Here is a 25,489-nt window from a genome sequence, read left to right on the forward strand (position 1 = left end):
AATGATAGAAAAGAATAAGGAAACATGACAGTAGTAACTGATGATTAACATTGAATAAATTAGACCCATGTTTGACATTTTATCCACCTGGCTGGCAGTCAATGCTAGTTAACAAACTAGAACAGTTGTGGAGGATGTGGTGGTCCATTTTGCTTAGGGACCCCAAAGGCCTTGAAATGGCCATTGATGGAGGTTCAGCCAGGAACAGGAGTGAGACTCTGCTTATAGAGGGAGTGGGTTTGGTGGAGCTTAGTGGCTGTAGTCTGAACCAATACACCTGGACTTGTGGGTGGGTGGCTCCACTCACTCAGTATAGCCCAGGAAGCTCCAGCAAAGGAGCCAGTGTGAGCCTACATTCTCCACCATTAGTGAGAACACTTAAATATTGTTTGTACCATCCCCCTCATGAGCAGAATCTGCCCACAATTAAGGGAGAACACTATCCATCCCTAACCAGAAACAAACTCAATGGTTCTACCTTCCCATTGTTAAAGGCACTATAGGCATAAAGAGAAAATATTAAATACATGTGTGGTTTTCTTTAGACTTTGTTTCTTTTATTTTGATTATTTTAAGTAATCATATTGAAAAGGGTGAGTTAAGCCCTACCCGGACAGGATTAGTTTCTCAGGGGAACATCTGAAAAAATATTTCCTACTTCTACTCAATGACAAAACTCTTGCATCTGGACTGTAATAAAAAAAAAAAAACAGGAGGACCAGTGAGTTTTTTAGCTTTCTCGATCACATGACATAGCGTTCAGTAGCTCCTCCATTTCCACCGGTTGTTGTGTTTACATGGGTCTGCGTGGAAACCCTTGCCTGAAGTGCAATTACGGTGCATGGCATTGGACAAAATAGTTATTTTATTAAATGCCAAGAGATGAAACTCAGATGTGAGTCTCTGAAACATGGCACAAATGTGATAAAACTCCTCAGAAATCAGACTCTAACAATGGTGTGGGCATTTAGATGAACATGCATGATTGACAGCCCAGTTACTGAAGAACAATAAAGTGTTTACATTACAAATGCAGCTGCCACAGTCATGAGAGCGAAAAGCTGTGTATTTAAGCTTATTACTTTAAAATGTGGGTGAAGTTTAGATTTTATTGAGCTGCTGATATTTGAGTTACACCTTAAATATAGAGAAAAGATCCAAATTGGGCTAAGGATGGAAAGGGAGACTGTTCTGTAGGTCATTCGGTCCCACAATCATGCTGGAATTGTGATTGGCCAAAGATATGCTGACATAAACTTGAGATAAATTTAGGCCCGCCAACTATTCATCAAGACATACTAGTCTATCATGTGGTATTTGGTATGCACTATTTTTTGAACACTCAGCGTTAGTAAATGTCAAAAAAACGCACTCGGCAAACTTTTAGTGACTGAACATTTTATTGGAAAATGGGTATTTTGTATCGATTTAAGCAATTGATCACTTCTTAGTACCAGTCGCTCATGATGCGCCTCATACTCATGAACCTCATGTTGCCCCAGTTACTGAAGTTCCTGTAGTGTCCGGGTCCGAAGTACCACATCCTGCCCATGTAGTTGGGCTGGTCGTAGAAGAGCCAGTGGCCGTCCATCACGTGGCAGGACTGCCAGCCATGGGACCAGTGGTAGCGGTTCATGAAGTTGTCACAATCGTCACTCATCTCCATCATCTGGCCCATGTAGTTATCCCTCTCATAGACCCTCATTCTGTACTGTCCGTTGTACTGTTGGAGGCAATAAGAATGATATTGGAAATAGTGCACTGAATTGTTGGCCACCGTTATGTCGTTTAAGTTATCTAACATATTAAACATATTAAAATCTTACCCAAGGGACCATACGGCAAGACCTGACCCAGTTGCTGGATCCCCACATGCTCATGTAGTCAGAGTACTCTCCCCTCCTGAAGCAGTACTGGTGACCCATGTAGTTGGGCTGGTCGTAGAACATCCAGCAGCCGCTCATCACCCTGAAGGAGTGGCAGCGGTTCATGTAGGAGGACATGTCGGCGCAGTCGCTGCTGCACTCCCAGGAACGTCCCATGAAGTTCCTGTCCTCGTAGAACATAATCTACCAAAGATAAAGCAGTAGAATACCATTAATTACATTTGGAGAACAGCAGAATCTCAAAAACAAGTTCTTAAGTTCTAAACTGTGTCCCATGTTGACGTGTCCTGCTTACCCTTCCGTTCATCTTGGCGGTTTTGGTTGTCTGAGCTGTTTCCAACTGGTGACTGACACACTCTGCCTGGTGCTTTAACCCTGGTATTTATACCTAGTTAAAATCAAAGGATGGAGCTTCTCCTATTGTTTAAAGCCCTGACCAAGCAGAGTGGTTGAGTGACAGAAGCTCTCTTTCATGTGACTCACTAGTCTCTAGAAGGATTTGAATGGGGCTTTAGCAGTTACAAATCTTTACATTTTCAAAGAAAGCTATGGTAAATTTGTTGTGTGTTGTAGAGTCAGTTTAGACTTTCTCATCAATTCTACAAAAAAAAAAAGATCTAAGTAACTTTATAAGCTAAAATCATGTTTTTTGACAATTAGGCTGCACAGTTTGTAAGCATTCAGTTTAAAATTAGCAAGCAGCATCCATTCAAAAGTCTTCTAGACACTGTGGCATGTGTACACATGAAAGCTTTTGTCTATTCACGGTTTCACCTCTCTGATTGGTCAGGGCTTCGGACAATAAGAGGCACCCTCTCCCTTAACTTTACCCAGGTATAAATACCAGGGTTAAAGCACCAGGCAGAGTGTGTCAGTCACCAGTTGGAAACAGCTCAGACAACCAAAACTGCCAAGATGAACGGAAAGGTAAGCAGGACACGTCAACATGGGACACAGTTTGGAACATATTTTTAAAGATTCTGCTGTTCTCCAAACCTAATTATGTTTGATTATGGTTTATTTTTGATAGATCGTCTTTTACGAGGACAGGAACTTCATGGGACGTTCCTGGGAGTGCAATGGAGACTGCTCCGACATGTCCTCCTACATGAACCGCTGCCACTCCTTCAGGGTGATGAGCGGCTGCTGGATGTTCTACGATCAGTGCAACTACATGGGACACCAGTACTGCTTCAGGAGGGGCGAGTACGGTGACTACATGAGCATGTGGGGATGTAACAACTGGGTCAGGTCTTGCCGTATGATCCCCTCGGTAAGAATTCAAGATATTAGATATCTGTAATAAATAAAATATTTGTTGAATTATGAGAGAAAAACTTTTTAATTCAGTTTAATTTTTTTGGATTACTTTGAAATAAACCTGTGATTATCATAACTTTCATTAGTTCCATTAAAACTAATTAGGTAATGGTATGGTATGGTAATGGTAATGGTATGCTAATAAATCTTAATGTTTAGCACTTAATCTTATAATTTAATAACCATAGAGTTGTTGTTGTATTAATCCAACAGTACAGTGGATCCTACAGGATGAGGATGTACGATAGAGATAACTACATGGGCCAGATGATGGAGATGACCGGCGACTGTGATAACTTTATGAGCCACTACAACTGGTCCAACGGCTGCCAGTCCTGCCACGTGATGGACGGCCACTGGATGATGTACGAGCATCCCAACTACATGGGCAGGATGTGGTACTTCGGACCCGGACACTACAGGAGCTTCAGGAACTGGGGCAACATGAGGTTCATGAGTATGAGGCGTGTCATGAGTGACTGGTACTAAGAAGTAGCATGTTGAAATTCCTATAAAATGTAACATTTTCAATAAAATGTTTAATAATTTAAACTTTGCATTGTGTTGTCTTTGATATAGATCAATACTGAGTGTTCTTTATTAAATGGGGATGGAGCAAGTAATGGGCAAACCAAAATTGGTGAAATTTGACTGAATCTTCACATATTTCATTTAAGTTTGTTTCTTGAACTCTCTTTTGCAATCAGTCACAAACTACTGTAAAACATCAGTGATCTTGTACTTTTCTTTAGAGCAGGGAAAATATGAAGATAACCTTTCCTTTTTAAACTGAAAAAAAATAGGATATACGTCCTTAAGGTGTAGAGAGAAAAATAACACAGGTTTACTTAAAAGAGATAGTAGGAGGAGACCACTGAAAGTAAATACTTTTTAATTGTTTCTTTGGAAAACATAGCGCTATTTTACCTATTTGTAAAACATCACACAGTAGCCTCTGCTCATACTGCAACATCTTTAGATAAGGCTTAGAGGAGGTCAAAGGGAAATAATGGGATAGAGGAGTAAAGGAGGGGAAGAAGGAATAAGTTTAGAAGTAGTTAGAGGTGTTAGGAGAGTAAGTGCTCTTTGAAGAGCTCTGTCTTCAGGAGTTTCTTAAAGATAGCGAGAGATTCTTCTGATCTGATAGTGGAAGGTAGTTTGTTCCACCATTGGGGAACTCTGTAGAAGAACAGTCTGCATTGCTTTGTGTGAGTGTTTGGCAAAGCAAGGCAATGTTCATTGGAGGAGCTCAGTGGCTGGGAGGTAGCGTAAGCCTTCAGGGGTGATCAGTGCAGGTAGGAAGGAGCTGTTCTGTCATCACCTTGTAGGCGATTTTAAGGGCTTTGAATTTGATATGAGCAGCAACTGATAGCCAATAGAGCTCAATGAGAAGTGGGGTGACGTGCACGTTTTGGTTGGTTAAGTATTATGAGTCCAAATGGGACTAAAATTAGAGGAGGACCACAGAGTTCAGTGAAAAATAATAGGTCATTCAGCTTGTAATTTTCTCAGAGGATGTCTGAGAAAAACACATACGTTGTCGTTCCAGATAGGAATAAAATCCCACTCGGATAGGACAGTTCATTATTTAATCCATAAAAAAGTCCTCAAAAATGAGAAAAATGTTTTTTTCAAACTGCTCTAAGAACGGTGCGCGGATGGCCATAATATGCAGACGAACATTTTTTAGATTTACAATTTTAGATTTTACTGAGGTTCTGATATCTGTGTTACACCTTAAATATAGACATAAGTTTCACAGTGGGCTAAGGAAGGAAAGTGATACAGTGCCATAGGTCAGCTGCTCCCACACTCATGCTAGCATTTTGTGCTACTTTTAGGCCCACCCTAAAGTCAAATTGTACTAGTCCATCATGTGGTATTTGTTGTGTACTATTCCTTGAACACTTGTTGAACAGTGTTGGTGATAGTCAGGAAAACACACTAAGCAAACTTTCAGTTACTGAACATTTTATTGAGAAATGGGAATTTTGTATCAATTAAAGCAAATGATCACTTCTTAGTACCAGTCGCTCATGATGCGCCTCATACTCATGAACCTCATGTTGCCCCAGTTGCTGAAGTTCCTGTAGTGTCCGGGTCCAAAGTACCACATCCTGCCCATGTAGTTGGGCTGGTCATAAAAGAGCCAGTGGCCGTCCATCACATGGCAGGACTGCCAGCTATGGGACCAGTGGTAACGGTTCATAAAGTTGTCACAATCGTCGCTCATCTCCATCATCTGGCCCATGTAGTTATCCCTCTCATAGACCCTCATTCTGTAGTGTCCGTTGTACTTTAGGAGGCAAAACAGAAAGATATTGGAATTAGTGCACCGAATTGTTTGCAATCAAAATGTTGTTTAAATAAAAATATCTAATATTTAAAATTCTTACCCAGGGGACCATACGGCAAGACCTGACCCAGTTGCTGGATCCCCACATGCTCATGTAGTCAGAGTACTCTCCCCTCCTGAAGCAGTACTGGTGACCCATGTAGTTGGGCTGGTCGTAGAACATCCAGCAGCCGCTCATCACCCTGAAGGAGTGGCAGCGGTTCATGTAGGAGGACATGTTGGCGCAGTCGCTGCTGCACTCCCAGGAACGTCCCATGAAGTTCCTGTCCTCGTAGAACATAATCTACCAAAGATAAAGCAGTAGAACATCATTAATTACATTTGGAGAAACAGCAGAACCTCAAAAACAAGTTCTAAAGTTCTAAACTGTGTCCCATGTTGACGTGTCCTGCTTACCCTTCCGTTCATCTTGGCAGTTTTGGTTGTCTGAGCTGTTTCCAACTGGTGACTGACACACTCTACCTGGTGCTTTAACCCTGGTATTTATACCTGGTTAAAGTCAAAGAACAGAGCTTCTCCTATTGTTCAAAGCCCTGACCAAGCAGAGTGCTGGAGTGGCCCACAGAGAAGCTTTCATGTGACTCAATGGTCTCTAGAAAGATTTTGAATGGGGCACTAACATTTACAAGTCTATACATTTTTGTTCATAACTGTCAACATGTACATTTTTTCGTTTCATTATATATATATATATATATATATTTATTCTTTTTTTTTTACATTTTCTTGATTGGCTGGTCAATAAAATCCAACAAGAGTGCTTGACTTAAAGTCATGTTACACTATATTGCACTGAAATAGAAAAATATATTTTTGATCTCCTGTAAAAATGCAATTTTATGTCTTTGGAAAATAACAAATATAAAATATTCTGCTGTGTTTTTTTACTTCAGAACCATAAGAAAGTGTTTGCAGGGATTTAATATAAAATAGGTGAAGAGGATCTTTTCAAAAGTCTTCTAAATATTGAGGCACATGGAAACTCTTCTCCATTCATGGCTCCGCTGCTCGGTCATGGCTTTTGACAACAAGAGGTTCTCTGCCTTTTGAATTTGCCCAGGTATAAATACCAGGGTTAAAGCACCAGGCAGAGTGTGTCAGTCACCAGTTGGAAACAGCTCAGGCAACCCAAACCGCCAAGATGAACGGAAAGGTAAGCAGGACACGTCAACATGAGACACAGTTTAGAACTTTTGAACTTTTTTGAGATTCTGCTGTTCTCCAAATATAATTTTGTATTTGACTATGGGTTATATTTGACAGATCGTCTTTTACGAGGACAGGAACTTCATGGGACGTTCCTGGGAGTGCAGTGGAGACTGCGCCGACATGTCCTCCTACATGGGTCGCTGCCACTCCTTCAGGGTGATGAGCGGCTGCTGGATGTTCTACGATCAGTGCAACTACATGGGACACCAGTACTGCTTCAGGAGGGGCGAGTATGGTGACTACATGAACATGTGGGGATGCAACAACTGGGTCAGGTCTTGCCGTATGATCCCCTGGGTAAGGTTTCCAGACAACAACAATTTATTGTGATTAGGATAGAAAAATATTTGTTGAATTATGAAATGTAAAGTTTTTTATTCAGTTTAATTTGACTGGATTACCTTGGAATAAACCTGCAAATATCAAAGCTATTATTAGTTCCATTAAAGCTAGTTAGGGAATGGTACAGTACATTAATAAATCTTAATGTTCAACACCTAATCTTATAGTTTAATAACCACAAAGTTGTTGTATCTCTCCAACAGTACAGTGGATCCTACAGGATGAGGATGTACGAGAGGGATAACTACATGGGCCAGATGATGGAGATGACAGGTGACTGCGACAACTTCATGAACCGCTACAACTGGTCCCATGGCTGCATGTCCTGCCACGTGATGGACGGCCACTGGATGATGTACGAGCATCCCAACTACATGGGCAGGATGTGGTACTTCGGACCCGGACACTACAGGAACTTCAGGAATTGGGGCAACATGAGGTTCATGAGTATGAGGCGCGTCATGAGTGACTGGTACTAAGAAGTTGAAATCCATATAAATACATTTTCAATAAAATGTTTAATAATTGAAATTATGCATGGTGTCCTCTTTGATATATATGAATACTAAGTGTTCTTTTCCTTGTTCATTGGAGATGGGGCAAGTAATCATCAAACCAAATATCAAAATTGCTGACTGGCGAAATTCTTAAAGTCTCTTTTGAAATCACCCACAAAGCTTTTTTTTTTTTTTTTTTTTAAATTAGTGATCCTGTGTTCCTCATTGGAGCTGGAAATATATAAAGATAAGTTTCCCTTTTTAAACCAAACTATAAAATATGACAAGAAAGGAGAGAACAGAGGACATACGGAGGGTATAGAGAGAAAAATAACATGGATTTGTTGTAAAAAAGATAGTAGGAGGAGAGCACCGAAAGTAAAACACCACACGGTAGTCTTTGCTTGTATAGGGGGTCGGCTGGGTGGAGCTTGGCGGCTGTGCTCTGAGCCTCTTCATCAGTGCTTACGGAAGGGTGGCTCCACACCTAGTGGATCCTAAAACAAAGGGTCTTGCATTCTACACTAATCCCAATGTCAGTCCGGGGAAAGGCCAACTACTTAGAAACCGAGACAGCCAATGTTTATTTACACAAATCACCCAAAACTCAACCCAAACCCCCAATACTCAACTTTCTTTTAAGTATTTCGTTTAACACTAGTTATTTCTGTGTCATGATGAGCATACTTGAGATGAGATACTGATGAAAATATATGTTTATTATAAAAATAAACAGATGTAATACGTGGTTGATACAGAAAACAGTTAATCACCAGAAACCAGAGCAATGTAGACAAAACCATACCATAAACGAGAGACAGTCCAGAGTTCATACACGAGAGATCCAATGTCAGAGGTAATCCAAGAGGCAGTAGTGAAAACACAGTCCAGGTAATACACAAGCAATCCAATATCAGAGGCAAAGGCAATAATCGGCATCGAGAAAACAAAGGCAAGGTCATACACAAGATAAACTGAGACAAGAGAAATAGAACGCTTTGTAATGAGGAGAACCTACAATACGCGGCGTGGGTGTTTGTGTGGAGTGCTCTTTTATAGTGCCAGTAATCAGTATTCAGGACTTCCTGGAGGAAGCAGGTGAGGTGTCACGTGATCAGGTGAGTGCGTGATGTCAGCGGGTGGTGCATTCTGGGTAATGTAGTTGTTGAGCTGAGAACCTCCGTTAGAGCTGGGTGTGGAAGGGACAGAGGAGCTAACAGCACCAGACGTGACATTCTGGCCCTTCTAGCCTGAATAGGGTTTATGGTGTTTCCCTCATGAGCATGGCCTTCCTCCAGCCATACTCCAGACACCCAGGTTGAATATTAAGCGTTGGCCCAATGGCTGGACAGGCGCCATGGAGGCGGGTTAAGGGAAAAGGGTTTTACCATGTAGAAAGGCTGTCCTTTGGTTCCATGATTGCTTTGTGGCTGCTTGTGTGTGTCCTCCGTTCTATGTAGTCGGACCAATCCAGCCATTCTGGCCACAGGAAGTCCTCAGCTTCTTCTCAAGCTACCTGTGGCTCAAGAAGCCCTCCCCACCCCAGCAAAATGGGCCCAGAGTCAGGGACAGTAGGCTGGACAAGCTGGGGTAAGCTGGAAGTTCTGACACCCTCATAATGTCTGGTGGTTCCTCAGCCACAGTGAAAGACATGGCTAAGGAATTTGAGAGATAATGGCAGGAGCAGGCAGAAAGGAGACTCTGCTTATAAATGGAATGGCCTGGGTGGAGCTTGGTGGCTGTAGTCTGAGCCCCTACACCTGGGCTTGTGGATGGGTGGCTCCACTCACAGTAGAGAATCTCCAGTGGATCCCAAAATAAAGAAGCCGGTTCTGAGTCCGCATTCTCCACCAGTAGTGAAAGTACCAAAACCAACCCCAATTACCCAACCCCAAAACCAACCCCAAGTACTTAACTTCTATCTAAGTCTTTATCTTAACCCCCATGCTCCCAATCACAAGTTTCTCTCTCATTTTGGTCCTTCCAGCCAGGAGACAACATATTTTTACCATTTCCAGCAAGAGCTGTGCCTGAATAGTGTTTGTTCTGTTCCCCTCATGAGAACTTGTTCACAATTAAGTGGGAACCCTAACTAGCTCTAATCAGGAACAACCTCAGTGGCTCTGCCTTTCTGTTGTTGAAGGAACCGTAGGTATATAGAGGAAAGTGTAGCGAAAGTAGCGAAACATACGGTACATTGTTGGTTTTCTTTAGTCTTTGTTTCTTTTCTTTTGATCATTTTAAGTAATCATATTGAAAATGTCAGGGTAGATTAGTTAATCCATTAAAAAAACATTTTTGAGTCTGGGTCAATGCCACAAGAAACACATTTTTATATATTGATTTTGTTTGTATTATACTTAGTTGGATATTAAGTAATCAGCAAAGTTTATTATAAACCATTAGTCATGCTAGCATCGTGTGCTCCTTTTAGGCCCAACTTGTACTAGTCTATCATGTGGTATTCGGAATGTACTGTTCTTTGAACACTCAGTGTTGGAGGATGTCAAGAAAACATACTAAGCAAACTTTCAGTTACTGAACATTTTATTGATTTTTTTTTTTTTTTGTTTCGATTAAAGCAATTGATCACTTCTTAGTACCAGTCGCTCATGATGCGCCTCATACTCATGAACCTCATGTTGCCCCAGTTGCTGAAGTTCCTGTAGTGTCCGGGTCCGAAGTACCACATCCTGCCCATGTAGTTGGCCTGGTCGTAGAACAGCCAGTGGCCGTCCATCACGTGGCAGGACTGCCAGCTATGGGACCAGTGGTAGCGGTTCATGAAGTTGTCACAATCGTCGCTCATCTCCATCATCTGGCCCATGTAGTTATCCCTCTCGTAGACCCTCATTCTGTAAGATCCATTGTACTGTTGTGGAACAAGAAAAATGCTAAAAGTTTTTGAAACTTAATTTATTAATGCAATTAATTATTTGCCACAATTATGAGATCTTACCCAGGGAATCATACGGCAAGACCTGACCCAGTTGCTGGATCCCCACATGCTCATGTAGTCAGAGTACTCTCCCCTCCTGAAGCAGTACTGGTGACCCATGTAGTTGGACTGGTCGTAGAACATCCAGCAGCCGCTCATCACCCTGAAGGAGTGGCAGCGGTTCATGTAGGAGGACATGTCGGCGCAGTCGCTGCTGCACTCCCAGGAACGTCCCATGAAGTTCCTGTCCTCGTAGAACATAATCTACAAAAGATGTAGATAGAACATCATTAGTTACATTTGGAGAAACAGCAGAACCTCAAAAACAAGTTCTAAAGTTTTAAACTGTGTCCCATGTTGACGTGTCCTGCTTACCCTTCCGTTCATCTTGGCGGTTTTGGTTGTCTGAGCTGTTTCCAACTGGTGACTGACACACTCTGCCTGGTGGTTTAACTCTGGTATTTATACCTGGCTGAAGTCAAAGAACAGACCTTCTCCTATTGTTCAAAGCCCTGACCAAGCAGAGTGCTGAAGTGGCCCACAGAGAAGCTTTCATGTGACTCAATGGTCTCTAGAAAGATTTTGAATAGGGCTCTAACATTTACAAGTCTATACATTTTTGTTCATAACTGTCAACATGTACCTTTCATTGTTTCTCTATATTTTGTTCACAATTTCTTTATTGACTGGTCAATAAAAATCCACCACAATTGCTTGGCTTAAGGTTGTTTAACAGATTTAACATTGAAACAAGAGAAAGTATTTTTTATATCCTTTAAAGATGAAATTTATGTCCTTTGTTCCTACGATAGAAAATATTAAATATGCTGTAGTGGTTTTAGACTTCAAAACAATATGAAAAGATAAATAACAAAATAACTTTAAATGCTAAAATGACAGTGTTTGACAACTAGGTTATAAAGTTTGCAGGGATTCAATTAAGAGGGTCTTTTTAAAAGTCTTCTAGATATTGAGGCACATAGTAACTCTTCTCTGTTTAAGGCTCCACCACTGCTTGGTCAGGGCCTTGGACAATAAGAGGCTCAGTGTCTTTTGACCTTGCCCAGGTATAAATACCAGGGTTTCACCAACAGGCAGAGTGTGTCAGTCACCAGTTGGAAACAGCTCAGACAACCAAAACCGCCAAGATGAATGGCAAGGTAAGATGGACACGTCAACATTGGACACAATTTGACATTTTGAGATTCTGCTGCTCTCCAAATATAATTACATGTTATTATGGTTTATCTTTGATAGATCGTCTTTTACGAGGACAGGAACTTCATGGGCCGTTCCTGGGAGTGCAATGGAGACTGTTCCGATATGTCCTCCTACATGGGTCGCTGCCACTCCTTCAGGGTGATGAGCGGCTGCTGGATGTTCTACGATAAGTGCAACTACATGGGACATCATTATTTCTTCAGGAGGGGCGAGTATTCTGACTACATGAGCATGTGGGGATGTAACAACTGCGTCAGGTCTTGTCGCATGATTCCCTGGGTACGAATTACAGATATAATACATCTCTAACCAAACAACCACTTCCATATGATCAAAATGTCTAGCAGTGGTAAAGAACATTGGATTTTAATAAACAAATCAGCCTACATAAAAAAAAAAACTACATTTATTGCAATTCCATAACATAACAGCATATAAATGTTTATTTCCTACAACAGTACAGTGGATCCTACAGAATGAGGGTCTACGAGAGGGATAACTACATGGGCCAGATGATGGAGATGACCGACGACTGCGACAACTTCATGACCCGCTACAACTGGTCCCATGGATGTCAGTCCTGCCACGTGATGGACGGCCACTGGCTCTTCTATGAGCAGCCCAACTACATGGGCAGGATGTGGTACTTTGGACCCGGACACTACAGGAGCTTCAGGGACTGGGGCAACATGAGGTTCATGAGTATGAGGCGCATTATGAGCAACTGGTACTAAGAAATCAATATTAAATATAAAGAAGTGTTCAATAAAAATGTGCAGTGAGGTGAAATTGCTTGACTACTTGCTTAACATCAAAACTAAGTGTTTCTTTTCCCATTTAGAATAGGACAAATAATTGGTAAAACAAATTCTCGAATAGAAAAAGTTTCATGTATTATGTTTATTACATAAACTCTACATTTTTAAACTTAAAATTGCCCCATGTTATATACTCAAATTAGTTATTTAAACATCCTCACCTGAGCTTGTGGGTTTGTGGCTCCACCTCCATTAGAGAAGCTCCATTGAATCCCAAAACAAGGGAGCCAGTTTTGAATCCACATTCTCCACCAGTAGTGAACTCACGTAACTGGGCGGCAGAGCAGGGACTCGGAAACCGAGACATTAACACAAAGCACCCAAACCAACCCAAAACTCTCAGTACGCAATCTTTTTGGAAGGTCAGATACTTTATCCAAATTTCTGCAGAAGTCACAGTCAACCAAAATAGTTGTATGAACTCATAAAATTCTTAATATTTACTGTATGTTTTGTTTTAGAACGGCATGAACAATCTAACCATTTTCTCTTATAAAGTATTATGAAAAATAAATCATCTTTGACTCTAATTCAGAGCAGAAAATATATAAAAACAAAGGTTTTCATTAGTTTTACCTAGATTTGAAATGTCAGGGAAGGAGATCACACAGATGAAAGAAAATGAACAAACATATTTATGTACTTATAAAAGAGATCTTAAGAGAAGAACTTTGAAAGTAAATGCAAATACAACATTGCTTTCAAACGTACAGCCTTACTTTAAAAATCGAATGTTTCTTAGGCTGCGTCCGAAATCGCGTACTTAAGCAGTACGTACTGGTTTGGGGTGAGTACGCACTGCTCGTCGGGTAAAGCAGTACGCTTTTTCAGTACGCCAGACCGCAGTACGCATGCAGCCTCGGACGCACTACATCCACCATCTTACCTCTGACGCCCTTTCACCTCTCACCCCTCCGAACCAGCTGCACAGTTTACAGAGCTTTACCCAAATTAATTTAATTAAAATCCCCTCATTAATCAGCTCTTATTTATAAATAAACCCCAAACTGTCCTATTTAATAAGCACTGACTGTAAATAAAACTTAAAACTAATATTTTCCTCAAATATGAAATATTTAATAATACATTAAACAGCTTGTTTAATATTCATGAAGTATATTAATAATATTTGCATATGCAACAAAACAAATATCAGCAAGTTTCAAAGATAAATACCAAAATGTTATTTAATTCCTTCCTTACCATTTCACCTCAAAATTCCCTTTTCTAGCATAAATATTTAAAACACATGATCCTTATAATTATACATTATCTTTTACTGACAGCATTAAACATAAAGGCCAACATATATACATTACTGATGTAAACAAAATATGCTACCAAATAAATAAATAAAATAAATTCCCCACAAAATACAAGAATGACAAGTCTTTTAAGTGGTTTTATTTATTTTTTTATTCGTTATTGTTCATTTTTCTCCCTCTCTCTTTGTCTTCATCCTCTCTCTACTGGCAGGATAGTTGAATCTGAAACACACACAAATTAAATCAGTTTAGCTTAGGCATTAAACAAATATAATATAAATTCTGAACAACACAAAAGTCTAACCATCCTGGCTGGTTAGCAAGCTATTTAATAACATTAAATAAAATGGTCAGATTTTGGTTATAATTTATGAATGTGATTTTTGGCAACCAGTTTGTCTGTCTGTCTGTTGAAAAGCCTCTCTGATACCAGCAGCCTTTTTCCTCAGATGAGTTTATACAGACTGCTCGGTACTAAGTTTAACCTGCCCCAGCTCCTCAGCACTGCAGCAGTATACAGGGCTGTAGTGAGTTAGTAAACGCTGGTGTTGTAGAACAGAAGATTAATAAAGAGTTGTGATAAGTTTGATAACTCTAGCTAAGCTAACTGATCTCAGTAGCACAGGGCTAACGCTGCTCAGTAAAGCAGTTCAGATACGAAAATAAAGTTATTATGTCTGCAACAGCATTAATAATAAACCCTCACACCTATAACTCGCTATTTTAACTTAAACTAACCCTCATAAATCTCTCATTCACAGCCTGATATCACAAACAACCAAAACAATTTAGATATCTGAATCTCCTCACCTCATACCGCTCACTGTCGAGTCCCTCAGCTCAGCGCGGCTCCAGGTGGATTGTGGGAAATATTAGCGGGTGAAGTGTGCTGGGCTTGTATACTTAAAAATCTCTCCTGGTGCAGTACGTCATCCGGGAACTTTTCACGTACTCAAACTCGCCTACTGCGCATTCGGACACACTACCCCATCTCGCATACTGCTTTTGCATACTGTTTAGTATGGAAGTACGCGATTTCGGACGCAGCCTTAGTGTTTATTATGCAGCCCCTGAAGGGACATGGTGTATTTTATTTTAAGTTACACTAAGTTGTGAGCAACAGATATATTCACTGTATATTCACTGGTTTGTACATGACTGCTACAATTTGCTGTGCACATGCTCTGCAATCCTCCATCCATCATACTTATTTAGCTGCCATTTGTGATCTAATGTAGTCTGCTTTTGCAAATATCTAGCTAGCTAACCTAACGCTAACTGAGTTAGCTTAATAGGCCTGCATTGCTCTCTGTAGGCTTGAGTGAAAGTAGCAGCTATGTGTGTGTGTATGTGCCCAAAAGCTTTTTCTACAAAATGATACCTCCTGCCTTGTGCACGTCTAATAAGAGTTAGCCGGCTATCGTTAGGTCTGGGCTTGTAGCTAAGTTTAGCTACATAGCTAAAAGATTCCACACTGAAATAAAGTAGTTAACATTAGCTAATCTAGCTAACGTTAGCTAAAACATTCCCCACTGAAATAAAGTAGTTAATATTAGCTAACCTAGCTAACATTAGCTAAAACATTTCACACTAAAATAAAGTAGTTAACATTAGCTAACCTAGCTAACATTAGCTAAAACATTTCACTCTGAAATAAAGTAGTTAACTGTAGCTAACCTAGCTAATGTTAGCTAAACATTTTACACTGAAATAAAGTAGTTAACATTAGCTAACCTAGCCAACATTAGCTAAAACATTTCACACTGAAATAAAGTAGTTAACATAAGCCAAACTAGCTAATATTAGCTAAAACATTTCACACTGAAAAAAAGTATTTAAGGTTAGCTAACAAAGCTAACAATCTAGCTAAAAATTTAATTTCACTGTGGAACATCTGTCAGTTGAAACTACAGCTTGCTAGTCACCATTACAAGGTGCTCACCACTTAATATGTGGTGCTCACCACTTACTCTCTGGTGCTCATCGCTGAGTATGTGGTGCCCATCACTCAGTTTGTGGTGCTCACCACTTTTTAAGTAAAAAGAAATACACCATGTCCATTGACACAGCTACAAATTAAGTTTATATAGTGTTAACATTTAAGGGGACATATTATACCTATTTTTACAAAAGTTATATAAATTAAATATACAGGCTGTACAACACATGTTCATGAAGTTCTTTACATAAAAATCAGAATTAGAATGAGCCGTTTAAAGGTTCTGTCATTTTTATGCAAAAAAGGCTAATGCTGGCCGCTCCATGTTTACGCTAAGAGTTTACCACACGTTATCATAAGCTTGTACTGAATGTCAAAATATGAACAAACTTTTATACAAAGCTCATTAATTAAAAATAACATACATCTGCCTCATTTACTGACTTGCCACAGACAGTAAGTACAGATCCCTCCCTCAAACGAAGTCTGCCGACTAATCTTGCTCTGTACGGTCTGAGGTTCTCAACCAGCAGACCAAAACTACGTTTCTTCAAATGATCTAGTTTTTGGGGCTCTGGTGAGGGATAAAAATTGAGGGGTGGTGCCAAGGGTGGTTCTATAGAGGTTTCCGTACTGGGATGTTACAATAAAGGAGCATCAAAAGCATGCACAAAGAGTGAATTTTGCAGAATAATAACCCATTACGTTTTGGATATGTGTGTTTGTAGTTAATTATTGAGTTGGAATTTTTTTTACAAAAGTTACCATGGTTTAAAACAAACAATATGAATATTAGAGTCAATGTTTTTCCTTTTTTATATCTTTTTATATCTTTCTCTTTTATCCAATCACCACCATTTCCTTTATGTTCATTTAGCAACATAAAGAAGAAGAATGCAGAATTTGCATTGCATTAGTAGGAATTTAGCAAGCCCGCTATCCTAACATTATATACTTATCATGTTCAACAGGTTTGAAAAAAGGACAGCCAAGTTTATATTGACATTATTTGGCTTTAATGAGGGTTCAAGTAAGGGGGCAAGCTAGCTTTGTGATTGGTCAGAAATATATTGGCGTAAACCTAACCTACATTTAGGCTTGCTCATTTTCCGTCAAATTGTACTAGTCCATAATGTGTTATATGGTAGGTAGGTTGCCTTTTGAACACTTTGTATTGGTGAACATCAAGAAAACAAACAGCTCATTTTCATTGACTGGACATTTTATTGAAAAATAGATATTTTGTATCGATTAAAGCAGTTGGTCACTTCTTAGTACCAGTCGCTCATGACGCGCCTCATACTCATGAACCTCATGTTGCCCCAGTTGCTGAAGTTCCTGTAGTGTCCGGGTCCGAAGTACCACATCCTGCCCATGTAGTTGGGCTGGTCATAGAAGAGCCAGTGGCCGTCCATCACGTGGCAGGACTGGCAGCCATGGGACCAGTTGTAACGGTTCATGAAGTTGTCGCAGTCGCTGGTCATCTCCATCATCTGGCCCATGTAGTTATCCCTCTCGTACATCCTCATCCTGTAGGATCCATTGTACTGTTGGTGGAAAAAAATTATAATTTATGAGCAATGCTTCTGGGTTTCACCGAACATCAATACATCATCGTTATATGTGATTTTAACTTCTAATATCCATCAGTCTTACCCAGGGAATCATACGGCAAGACCTGACCCAGCTGCTGGATCCCCACATGCTCATGTAGTCAGAATACTCTCCCCTCCTGAAGCAGTACTGGTGACCCATGTAGTTGGGCTGGTCGTAGAACATCCAGCAGCCGCTCATCACCCTGAAGGAGTGGCAGCGGTTCATGTAGGAGGACATGTCGGCGCAGTCTCCACTGCACTCCCAGGAACGTCCCATGAAGTTCCTGTCCTCGTAGAACATAATCTACCAAAGATAAAGCAGTAGAACATCATAAGTTACATTTGGAGAAACAGCAGAACCTCAAAAACAAGTTCTACAGTTCTAAACTGTGTCCCATGTTGACGTGTCCTGCTTACCCTTCCGTTCATCTTGGCGGTTTTGGTTGTCTGAGCTGTTTCCAACTGGTGACTGACACACTCTGCCTGGTGCTTTAACCCTGGTATTTATACCTGGTTAAAGTCAAAGGGATAGTGCACCTCTTATTGTCCAAAGCCCTGACCAGGCAGAGTGGTGGAGTGGTCAACAGAGAAGCTTTCATCTCTTTTCCATGTGACTGTAGAAGACTTTAGAAGTCTGTAGAAGACTTTGAATGGTCCCACTTATTGGCTGGGTGTATTTTTACCTTGATTGCAGGCTAACATCAAAGGCTGTAATTACAGCTTTCAAAATGTCTTTAGAATTTTGTTTTGAATTTTTCCATCCAAAAAAAAAAAAAATACTGTCCGAACAGTGCAGTTTTCTGGAGAAAATTGTAAATTAATGTATATGAAAGTTTTGCTCCATTTCTAAAACAGTATTATGAGAACAGAAACCTTCATTGATCTTCCTAGGTTATGCTACTAATTGCTAAAAAAATGTTTTTTGTTTTTGTTTTTAAGACTGGTCAGTCAAATAAATCGTTTGGTCAATTTTACGTAAATGTTCTGTACCTGAAGGTTTTATTCATTAAGAAGACTTTAAAACTGTCAAAACGTATAACTTTTCACTTATAATATTACACTTTTTAGCATTTTCATTGTAAATGAACCAATCAAAAGTATCCAAAATGACTTGGGGAATCATATATTTATTTAGATTTTGACTGACAGTTAGGAAATAATTTTCTTTTGAGTAAAAAACTATGAATACAAATATGGAAGTCAAATATATATATACCAAATAACAAATAAAAATAAACAATAGCAGTAACCAACATGATTTTAATGGTTTACCACTATAACAACTAACTGTAAGTATTTTGAGTGTTTGATTGATCATATAGGAAGGTTTTTGGTCCCATTTTATAATAGTGTCTTTGTATAATCATGTAACAACAGTTTAACTAAGGATGAAGGGCACATTGGTACAGATAAAATACAGATGTACATGTTATGTAATAGACATTTCTTCAACAGGTACTGTTTGGCATGTAATTAGGGCAGTTTTTTAATCCTATGAATCATTACAAATATTCTCCTATTTCTAACTGACTCTAATATACAACTGTAATTGCATTACCTGTACAACTGTATTTAATGTGTGACAATGTGTATGTTGTCAACCGCAGTTACACAGTTATTACATGTATTGTTAATGTAGGTATTAGAGACACTTATTATAAAATGGGACCAGGTTTTCCCCTCTTATCCTGTAAAATGAACAAAGCTGAGTTGAATTTAGAATAAGCAAGTTCAGGCAGTAAATGAGACTCATTAAAAAGTCTTCTAGACACTCAGTCACATGGAAAAAGAGGTGAGACCAATTCTCTTCTCTGTTGACCACTCAAACATTCTGCCTGGTCAGGACATTGGACAATAGGAGGTGCACTATGCTTTAGTTTTACCCAGGTATAAATACCAGGGTTAAAACACCAGGCAGAGTGTGTCAGTCACCAGTTGGAAACAGCTCAGACAACCAAAACCGCCAAGATGAACGGAAGGGTAAGCAGGACACGTCAACATGGGACACAGTTTAGAACTTTAGAACTTGTTTTTGAGGTTCTGCTGTTTCTCCAAATGTAACTAATGATGTTCTACTGCTTTATCTTTGGTAGATTATGTTCTACGAGGACAGGAACTTCATGGGACGTTCCTGGGAGTGCAGTGGAGACTGCGCCGACATGTCCTCCTACATGAACCGCTGCCACTCCTTCAGGGTGATGAGCGGCTGCTGGATGTTCTACGACCAGCCCAACTACATGGGTCACCAGTACTGCTTCAGGAGGGGAGAGTACTCTGACTACATGAGCATGTGGGGATCCAGCAGCTGGGTCAGGTCTTGCCGTATGATCCCCTGGGTAAGACTGATGGATATTAGAGGTTAAAATCACATATATTGATGTTGTAGTGATGTTCGTAATGGATTATTTATCCGTTATTATTATTTTTTCCAAACAACAGTACAGTGGACACTACAGGATGAGGATGTACGAGAGGGATAACTACATGGGCCAGATGATGGAGATGAGCGACGACTGCGACAACTTCATGAACCGCTACAACTGGTCCCACGGATGCCGTTCCTGCCACGTGATGGACGGCCACTGGCTCTTCTACGACCAGCCCAACTACATGGGCAGGATGTGGTACTTCGGACCCGGACACTACAGGAACTTCAGCAACTATGGCAACAATAGGTTCATGAGCATGAGGCGCATCATGAGCGACTGGTACTAAGAAGTGACCAACTGCTTAAATCAACATGAAATCTACATTTTTCAATAAAATATTCAGTAACTGAAAAGTGGAACAGTGTGTATTTGATATTTTACATCATTTTTCAACCGAAACCTTCATTTAAATGTGCCTGATGTTTCACTGATGTTTCACATAAAACATTGAAATTTCAGCTTTGTTTGCAAGGTTAGACAGAATTGACCAAACTTTGGCAAAAATCCCATTTAACTCAATCCCAAAAATATTACTTAGTATTACTTACTCAATTCACAGGCAAATTTATTACACTTCCTACATTTAATTGAAAGTCAATATAAATCATATTATAATATATATTTTACAGGATTTATGAGTGAATAAAGTTACACGTATATATCATCTTTCTAGACATCCAAGGATGCTTTATAATCATGTTTTACACACAACCATTTTCAGTCAGCACTTAAAAATAGGCAACCAATAACGCATAGCTTAGTCTTAACCGGCAACCACCATCCACCTGGTGGAGGATTTGACCCAGCACAGAGTGCCAATCCATACACACTTACACACACCAGTGCAATTTAGAGTATCCCGATCTTCAAGTTTTTGGTCTGAGGCAGGAACATGCAAAAGGGAATTGGACCAAAGACCCCAGCACTTTGAGACGAATGTGCAAAACACTAAGCCTCAGTGTTTGTTGACTCCCTATATTTTGTCAAAAATCAGATTAAATGTTATATAAATATATGGTTTTGTTAATAAATATAATTTCGTAACCCAAGGACATCCTGTTGTGTCTCAAAGCCACTACTGTTTTGACTTGGCTTTGATAGTTTAATGTCTTTGGTCTTGATGGAAGGTATACCCTTGTCCCAGTCCAAGGTCCTCAGAGCTCTGGATTAAATTTTATTAGGAGTGTTTCTTTACTCCAATCAAATTTCCCTCAACCCTGACGAGTATCCCTGTTCCAGTAACTGTAAAAATACCTCCACAGCATGATACAAGGCTTCCACTGCAAGGCTTCAGTGATGCACAGTGCCTGGTCTTCTCCAGACATTGCATTTAGAATCAAGTGCCAAAAGTCACACATTGGTTTCAGCAGATCAGAAGATTTTCATAAACTCCAAGTAGGGTTTTCATGCATCTTTATCCGAGGAGAAGATTCTGTCTGACCATTGCACATGAAGCCCATGCTACTGTCATGGTTGAGCTTCTGTAAGCATCTCTTATCTGCAAACAAAGTTTTTGGTGCTTAGACAGAAGGACCATTGAGGACCATCTTCGTCACTTCCCTTACCAAAGCCTATTTCCTGTGATTTCTAGGTTTCGTTGGGTGCTACCTCTAGATATAGTTCTAGTTGGGAGCTTTCTGTGACACAGATATTTTAGTAGCCATCTTCAAATATGTGCTCCACAAAGTCCTCTCCCATGAGCTTAGCTTCTCCTCAATATGCATGATATGACAGCTGTTAAACCTACCAGTACCAGTCAAAAGTTTGGAAACACCTTCAAATTCAATGTTTTTTCTACATTTTAAATGAATACTAATGTCATCCAGACTATAAAGGAACACATACGGAATCATGTAGTAACTTAAAAGTGTTAAACAAACCATAATGCTCTGTGCAGCATCCTTTAGACCAGAGGTAACTCTTGGTCTTCCTTTCCTGGGGTGATCCTTATGAGTGCCAATTTCATCATTTCAAATAGAGCATCATCAAATAGAGCTATTATTCACTGTATACCAACTCTACCTCTTCACAACTTTACAACTGGTGCTCTCAAACATTTTTAGTCATTAACTCTTGATGAGTGCAGCACAGCTGTTAACTTATAAAGGCTGAATTCCAGGTGACTTTACCTCATAAAGCTGACTGGGAAAATCCAGCCAAGATGTGCAAAGCTGGAATCCAAGCAAAAGGTGCTACTTTGAAGAATCTAAAATACAAAACATATTCTGGTTTGTTTAATACCTTTTCCACTCACTTAATAATTCCATATGTTTTTCTTCATATTTTGGATGACTTAAGAATGAATCTAAGTTTTAAAATAATGAAAAAAAAAAAACAAAAAAAAAAACAACAACACTGAATTTAATGCAGGTCCAAAGATTTGACTGGTACTGTCAAAAGCTAAAAATATCTCAAAGATGTTTAAGAAATATGGGAAGCCCACAAATCTAAATTTACAGCAAATAGTCTGAATACATATAGTATGTCCAGTGTTTTTTTTACTACATTTTTCAAATACTCTAAAATTCTGTGTTTTCACTTTCCCATTAAAATGTACTGAATCCAAAATAATCCAAGAAACTTTGAGTTTGGTACAACAGGTCCACCCTTAACAAAGTTGCATGTGGAACATGGGGAAAACTGATAGATATATTCTATTTAATCAAAATTGAAACAACTGTTTTAAGTGTATGCAATATTTGGTAAAGGCAATTTAAGTACACTGAGTGTTAAATGTCAAGAAAACACACTATGCCAATTTTAAGCTGCTCAACATTTTATTAAAAATTTTAAGCAGTTGGTCACTTCTTAGTACCAGTCGCTCATGACGCGCCTCATACTATTGAACCTCATGTTGCCCCAGTTGCTGAAGCTCCTGTAGTGTCCGGGTCCGAAGTACCACATTCTGCCCATGTAGTTGGGATGCTCGTACATCATCCAGTGTCCGTCCATCACGTGGCAGGACTGACATCCGTGGGACCAGTTGAAGCGGTTCATGAAGTTGTCACAGTCGCCAGTCATCTCCATCATCTGGCCCATGTAGTTATCCCTCTCATACATCCTCATCCTGTAGGATCCACTGTACTGTTGGTGGAAATAAACAATAATAGATAAATAATCTATTTGGATTTCACCAAATATCACTACATCATCAATATACATGATATTATCCTCTAATATCCATCAGTCTTACCCAGGGGATCATACGGCAAGACCTGACCCAGCTGCTGGAGCCCCACATGCTCATGTAGTCAGAGTACTCTCCCCTCCTGAAGCAGTACTGGTGACCCATGTAGCTGGGCTGGTCGTAGAACATCCAGCAGCCGCTCATCACCCTGAAGGAGTGGCAGCGGTTCATGTAGGAGGACATGTCGGCGCAGTCTCCACTGCACTCCCAGGAACGTCCCATGAAGTTCCTGTCCTCGTAGAACATAATCTACCAAAGATAAAGCAGTAGAACATCATTAATTACATTTGGAGAAACAGCAGAACCTCAAAAACAAGTTCTAAAGTTCTAAACTGTGTCCCATGTTGACGTGTCCTGCTTACCCTTCCGTTCATCTTGGCGGTTTTGGTTGTCTGAGCTGTTTCCAACTGGTGACTGACACACTCTGCCTGGTGCTTTAACCCTGGTATTTATAACTGGGTAAAACCAAGGGACAGTGTCCCCCTTATTGTCCAAAGCCCTGACCAGGCAGAGCTTTAAAGAGGCCCATAGACCCACAAAGTGCTTTCATCTCTTTTCCATGTGACTCTCTAGTCTCTAGAAGACTTTTGAATGGAAGTCATTTTTATTGTCCTATGAGAATGACACATGTCGCCTTTAAAAGTTGATACAAAATTTTAAAAAAGGAAAACAGTTTAGAACAGTTTCAGGAACATTATGATTTACCGAATGATGAAATGTCTACCTATTGTTAGGTTAGAGTTTACACTAGGTTTGCCTAGTCTTGTGGGTTGTTTTGTATTGTTTTGTATAGTTATTTGTAGTGAAATTGAGTGTCTTACATAGAGGATGTTATCACAGTTATCATACTGGCGCTCAAATTTACTACAGCAAACTCTAAAGCTCAGTTCACTGGTGTCACAAAATACTTTTATACACCTAGTCTCTAAGAGAGCATGCTACTGTTATAGTTGATTTTATTTATTTATTTATTTTAATTACAACTGAAAGCATCAGTTGTAAAGTTGTGAAGAGGTAGAGTTGGTATACAGTGAACAGTGAATATTTGACTAATGTTCTAATCCATATTTTGGCAATAAATACTCAACTAAGTAAAAAAAAAGAGAAATGAAAGTGAAAAAACCCTACAAAATTAGGAACTTTAAAAGTATCCTCAAGTGCAGTTGCAAAGACCATCAAAGACATCATGATAAAACTGGCACTCATCAGGAAAGGAAAGACAAGAGTTAAGTTAAGTAAAAAAAAAAACTTTTGACTTTTACTGTGTATGTATACCTATGTGCTGTGAAATTGTGTTAAAACAACATTTAAGGTAAAAACTAATCATTGTAGTCTTTCAAGATTTTTGTGATTTGTAGAATTAATTTCATTACTTTATCCAACTCAAATTTGCTTTAATATAATAAAAGTTACATGTTGATTATCATGGTACACTTGGTCATTTTAGAAATAAAACAATAGAACAATGTGAAACCATACTGCCATTTATTCTTAGAACTGATCTAAGTACATTTAAATGGTGTGAGTTTGTAACAAAAAATAAAAACACATACAAAATGAAAATTTTCAATCAATCAATCAACTTTTTAGGAATTCTAACCTTTTCTTTCACTTTTATTTCTGTAACTTTATCTTTATTAATCAAGTTTAACTTATTTTAGTGAGGTTAGTTACTAAAATGTGCGGTCAGTATTTGTGCTTTTTAAAATAAATTGTGTATACACTACAAAATCTGTGAAGAAAATGTAAAAAAGGCAGATTTTAGGCAATGAAGAGTTTAAACAAAGTGATGTTGTGAGATTTCTGTTTTACAGGCTGCTATAAATTATTTGCAATATGCATCTTGTCAAACTGGGGCTGAATTATTGTGTTTTTTATTATTTAAAAAGCACTAAATAGTAATAGTTTAATGTCTTTGTCCTCTGAATGTCTGTCGAGAAGGGAATTAATGCTTGCTTTGTTATGGAAGCGCTGTCTGCTTTTCTTTTTGTTCCTGATAAAGTATTTTTGAAGTCTAGACCTACAGTTTCATGGAGACAGCATGTTATCTGCTCTGGGATTGGCCACGCTGAGAAATTTAGAAATATTTGAACTTTATTTGACCCTGTGCGTCTGCAGTGCCAGACTCTGTTTATGTCTGCACTGTGCTGAAAACAGCGTGTTTTAAATCGCAGTGGAGATTCCATAGCAAGTTACATTGAGACTGTGGTTTGTTTCATGTTTCAACATAAAAAAAAAACAGACATTGATACATTTTTTTTTTTTATAAATCATTTCTGTCCTGGTTTCACAAACCCCTAAGAAATATCTAGCATGTTTAATATCTACTCTAGACCTGTAGACGACTCTGGTAGTTTGGTAGTTTGAGGTGTTGTGACTGGAAGTAAGTGCAAAGACTAGAAGGACACAAGACACTGACTAAAAGAAAAGCCAAGAGTAGAGTTATTTTCCATTCAATTTTTTTATTTTTTATTTTCTGTAAGAGAA

At 39.3% G+C, this 25,489-nt stretch overlaps 6 protein-coding genes across 13 annotated transcripts in view; 3 read left to right on the forward strand and 3 right to left on the reverse strand.

The window, feature by feature from the left end:
* LOC103040661 (astrotactin-2) overlaps positions 1–25,489 on the forward strand; it is a 1,082,674-nt gene that overhangs the window by 178,975 nt on the left and 878,210 nt on the right. The gene's annotated exons all lie outside the window — the stretch shown is intronic.
* Positions 1–25,489, reverse strand: part of LOC103033534 (gamma-crystallin M2) — a 42,723-nt gene that overhangs the window by 2,927 nt on the left and 14,307 nt on the right. The gene's annotated exons all lie outside the window — the stretch shown is intronic.
* Positions 1,382–17,863, reverse strand: LOC111191312 (gamma-crystallin M2-like). 4 transcript variants are annotated; one of them, XM_049466028.1, is made up of 3 exons: positions 17,804–17,834; positions 1,827–2,069; positions 1,382–1,723 (listed from the first exon to the last, which is right to left on the reverse strand). In XM_049466028.1, exons 1-3 carry the CDS (start codon positions 17,813–17,815, stop codon positions 1,448–1,450), a joined length of 531 nt encoding a protein of 176 aa, XP_049321985.1. In that variant the 5' UTR covers positions 17,816–17,834; the 3' UTR covers positions 1,382–1,447. The 4 variants fall into 4 exon arrangements, with proteins under 4 accessions (XP_049321985.1, XP_022521635.1, XP_049321997.1 ...); XM_022665914.2 differs by lacking the exon at positions 17,804–17,834 and adding an exon at positions 2,182–2,236; XM_049466040.1 differs by lacking the exons at positions 1,382–1,723; positions 1,827–2,069; positions 17,804–17,834 and adding exons at positions 10,177–10,482; positions 10,570–10,812; positions 10,924–10,965.
* Positions 2,740–20,174, forward strand: LOC111191315 (gamma-crystallin M2-like). 5 transcript variants are annotated; one of them, XM_022665915.2, is made up of 3 exons: positions 2,740–2,813; positions 2,917–3,159; positions 3,420–3,758. In XM_022665915.2, the coding sequence occupies exons 1-3, from the start codon at positions 2,802–2,804 to the stop codon at positions 3,693–3,695; spliced, it is 531 nt and encodes a 176-aa protein (XP_022521636.2). In that variant the 5' UTR covers positions 2,740–2,801; the 3' UTR covers positions 3,696–3,758. The 5 variants fall into 5 exon arrangements, with proteins under 5 accessions (XP_022521636.2, XP_049322030.1, XP_022521639.2 ...); XM_049466073.1 differs by lacking the exons at positions 2,917–3,159; positions 3,420–3,758 and adding exons at positions 6,826–7,068; positions 7,317–7,644 and having other exon boundaries at positions 2,764–2,813; XM_022665918.2 differs by lacking the exons at positions 2,740–2,813; positions 2,917–3,159; positions 3,420–3,758 and adding exons at positions 6,663–6,715; positions 6,826–7,068; positions 7,317–7,644.
* Positions 11,606–12,558, forward strand: LOC103036591 (gamma-crystallin M2-like). The gene is made up of 3 exons (XM_022665907.2): positions 11,606–11,708; positions 11,806–12,048; positions 12,228–12,558. The coding sequence occupies exons 1-3, from the start codon at positions 11,697–11,699 to the stop codon at positions 12,501–12,503; spliced, it is 531 nt and encodes a 176-aa protein (XP_022521628.2). The 5' UTR covers positions 11,606–11,696; the 3' UTR covers positions 12,504–12,558.
* On the reverse strand, positions 22,574–23,400 carry LOC111188912 (gamma-crystallin M2-like). Its single transcript, XM_049466088.1, has 3 exons — positions 23,365–23,400; positions 23,009–23,251; positions 22,574–22,899 (listed from the first exon to the last, which is right to left on the reverse strand). Exons 1-3 carry the CDS (start codon positions 23,374–23,376, stop codon positions 22,624–22,626), a joined length of 531 nt encoding a protein of 176 aa, XP_049322045.1. The 5' UTR covers positions 23,377–23,400; the 3' UTR covers positions 22,574–22,623.

Source organism: Astyanax mexicanus, chromosome 1, assembly GCF_023375975.1.
Source record: "Astyanax mexicanus isolate ESR-SI-001 chromosome 1, AstMex3_surface, whole genome shotgun sequence".
Taxonomy (NCBI): Eukaryota; Metazoa; Chordata; class Actinopteri; order Characiformes; family Acestrorhamphidae; genus Astyanax; species Astyanax mexicanus.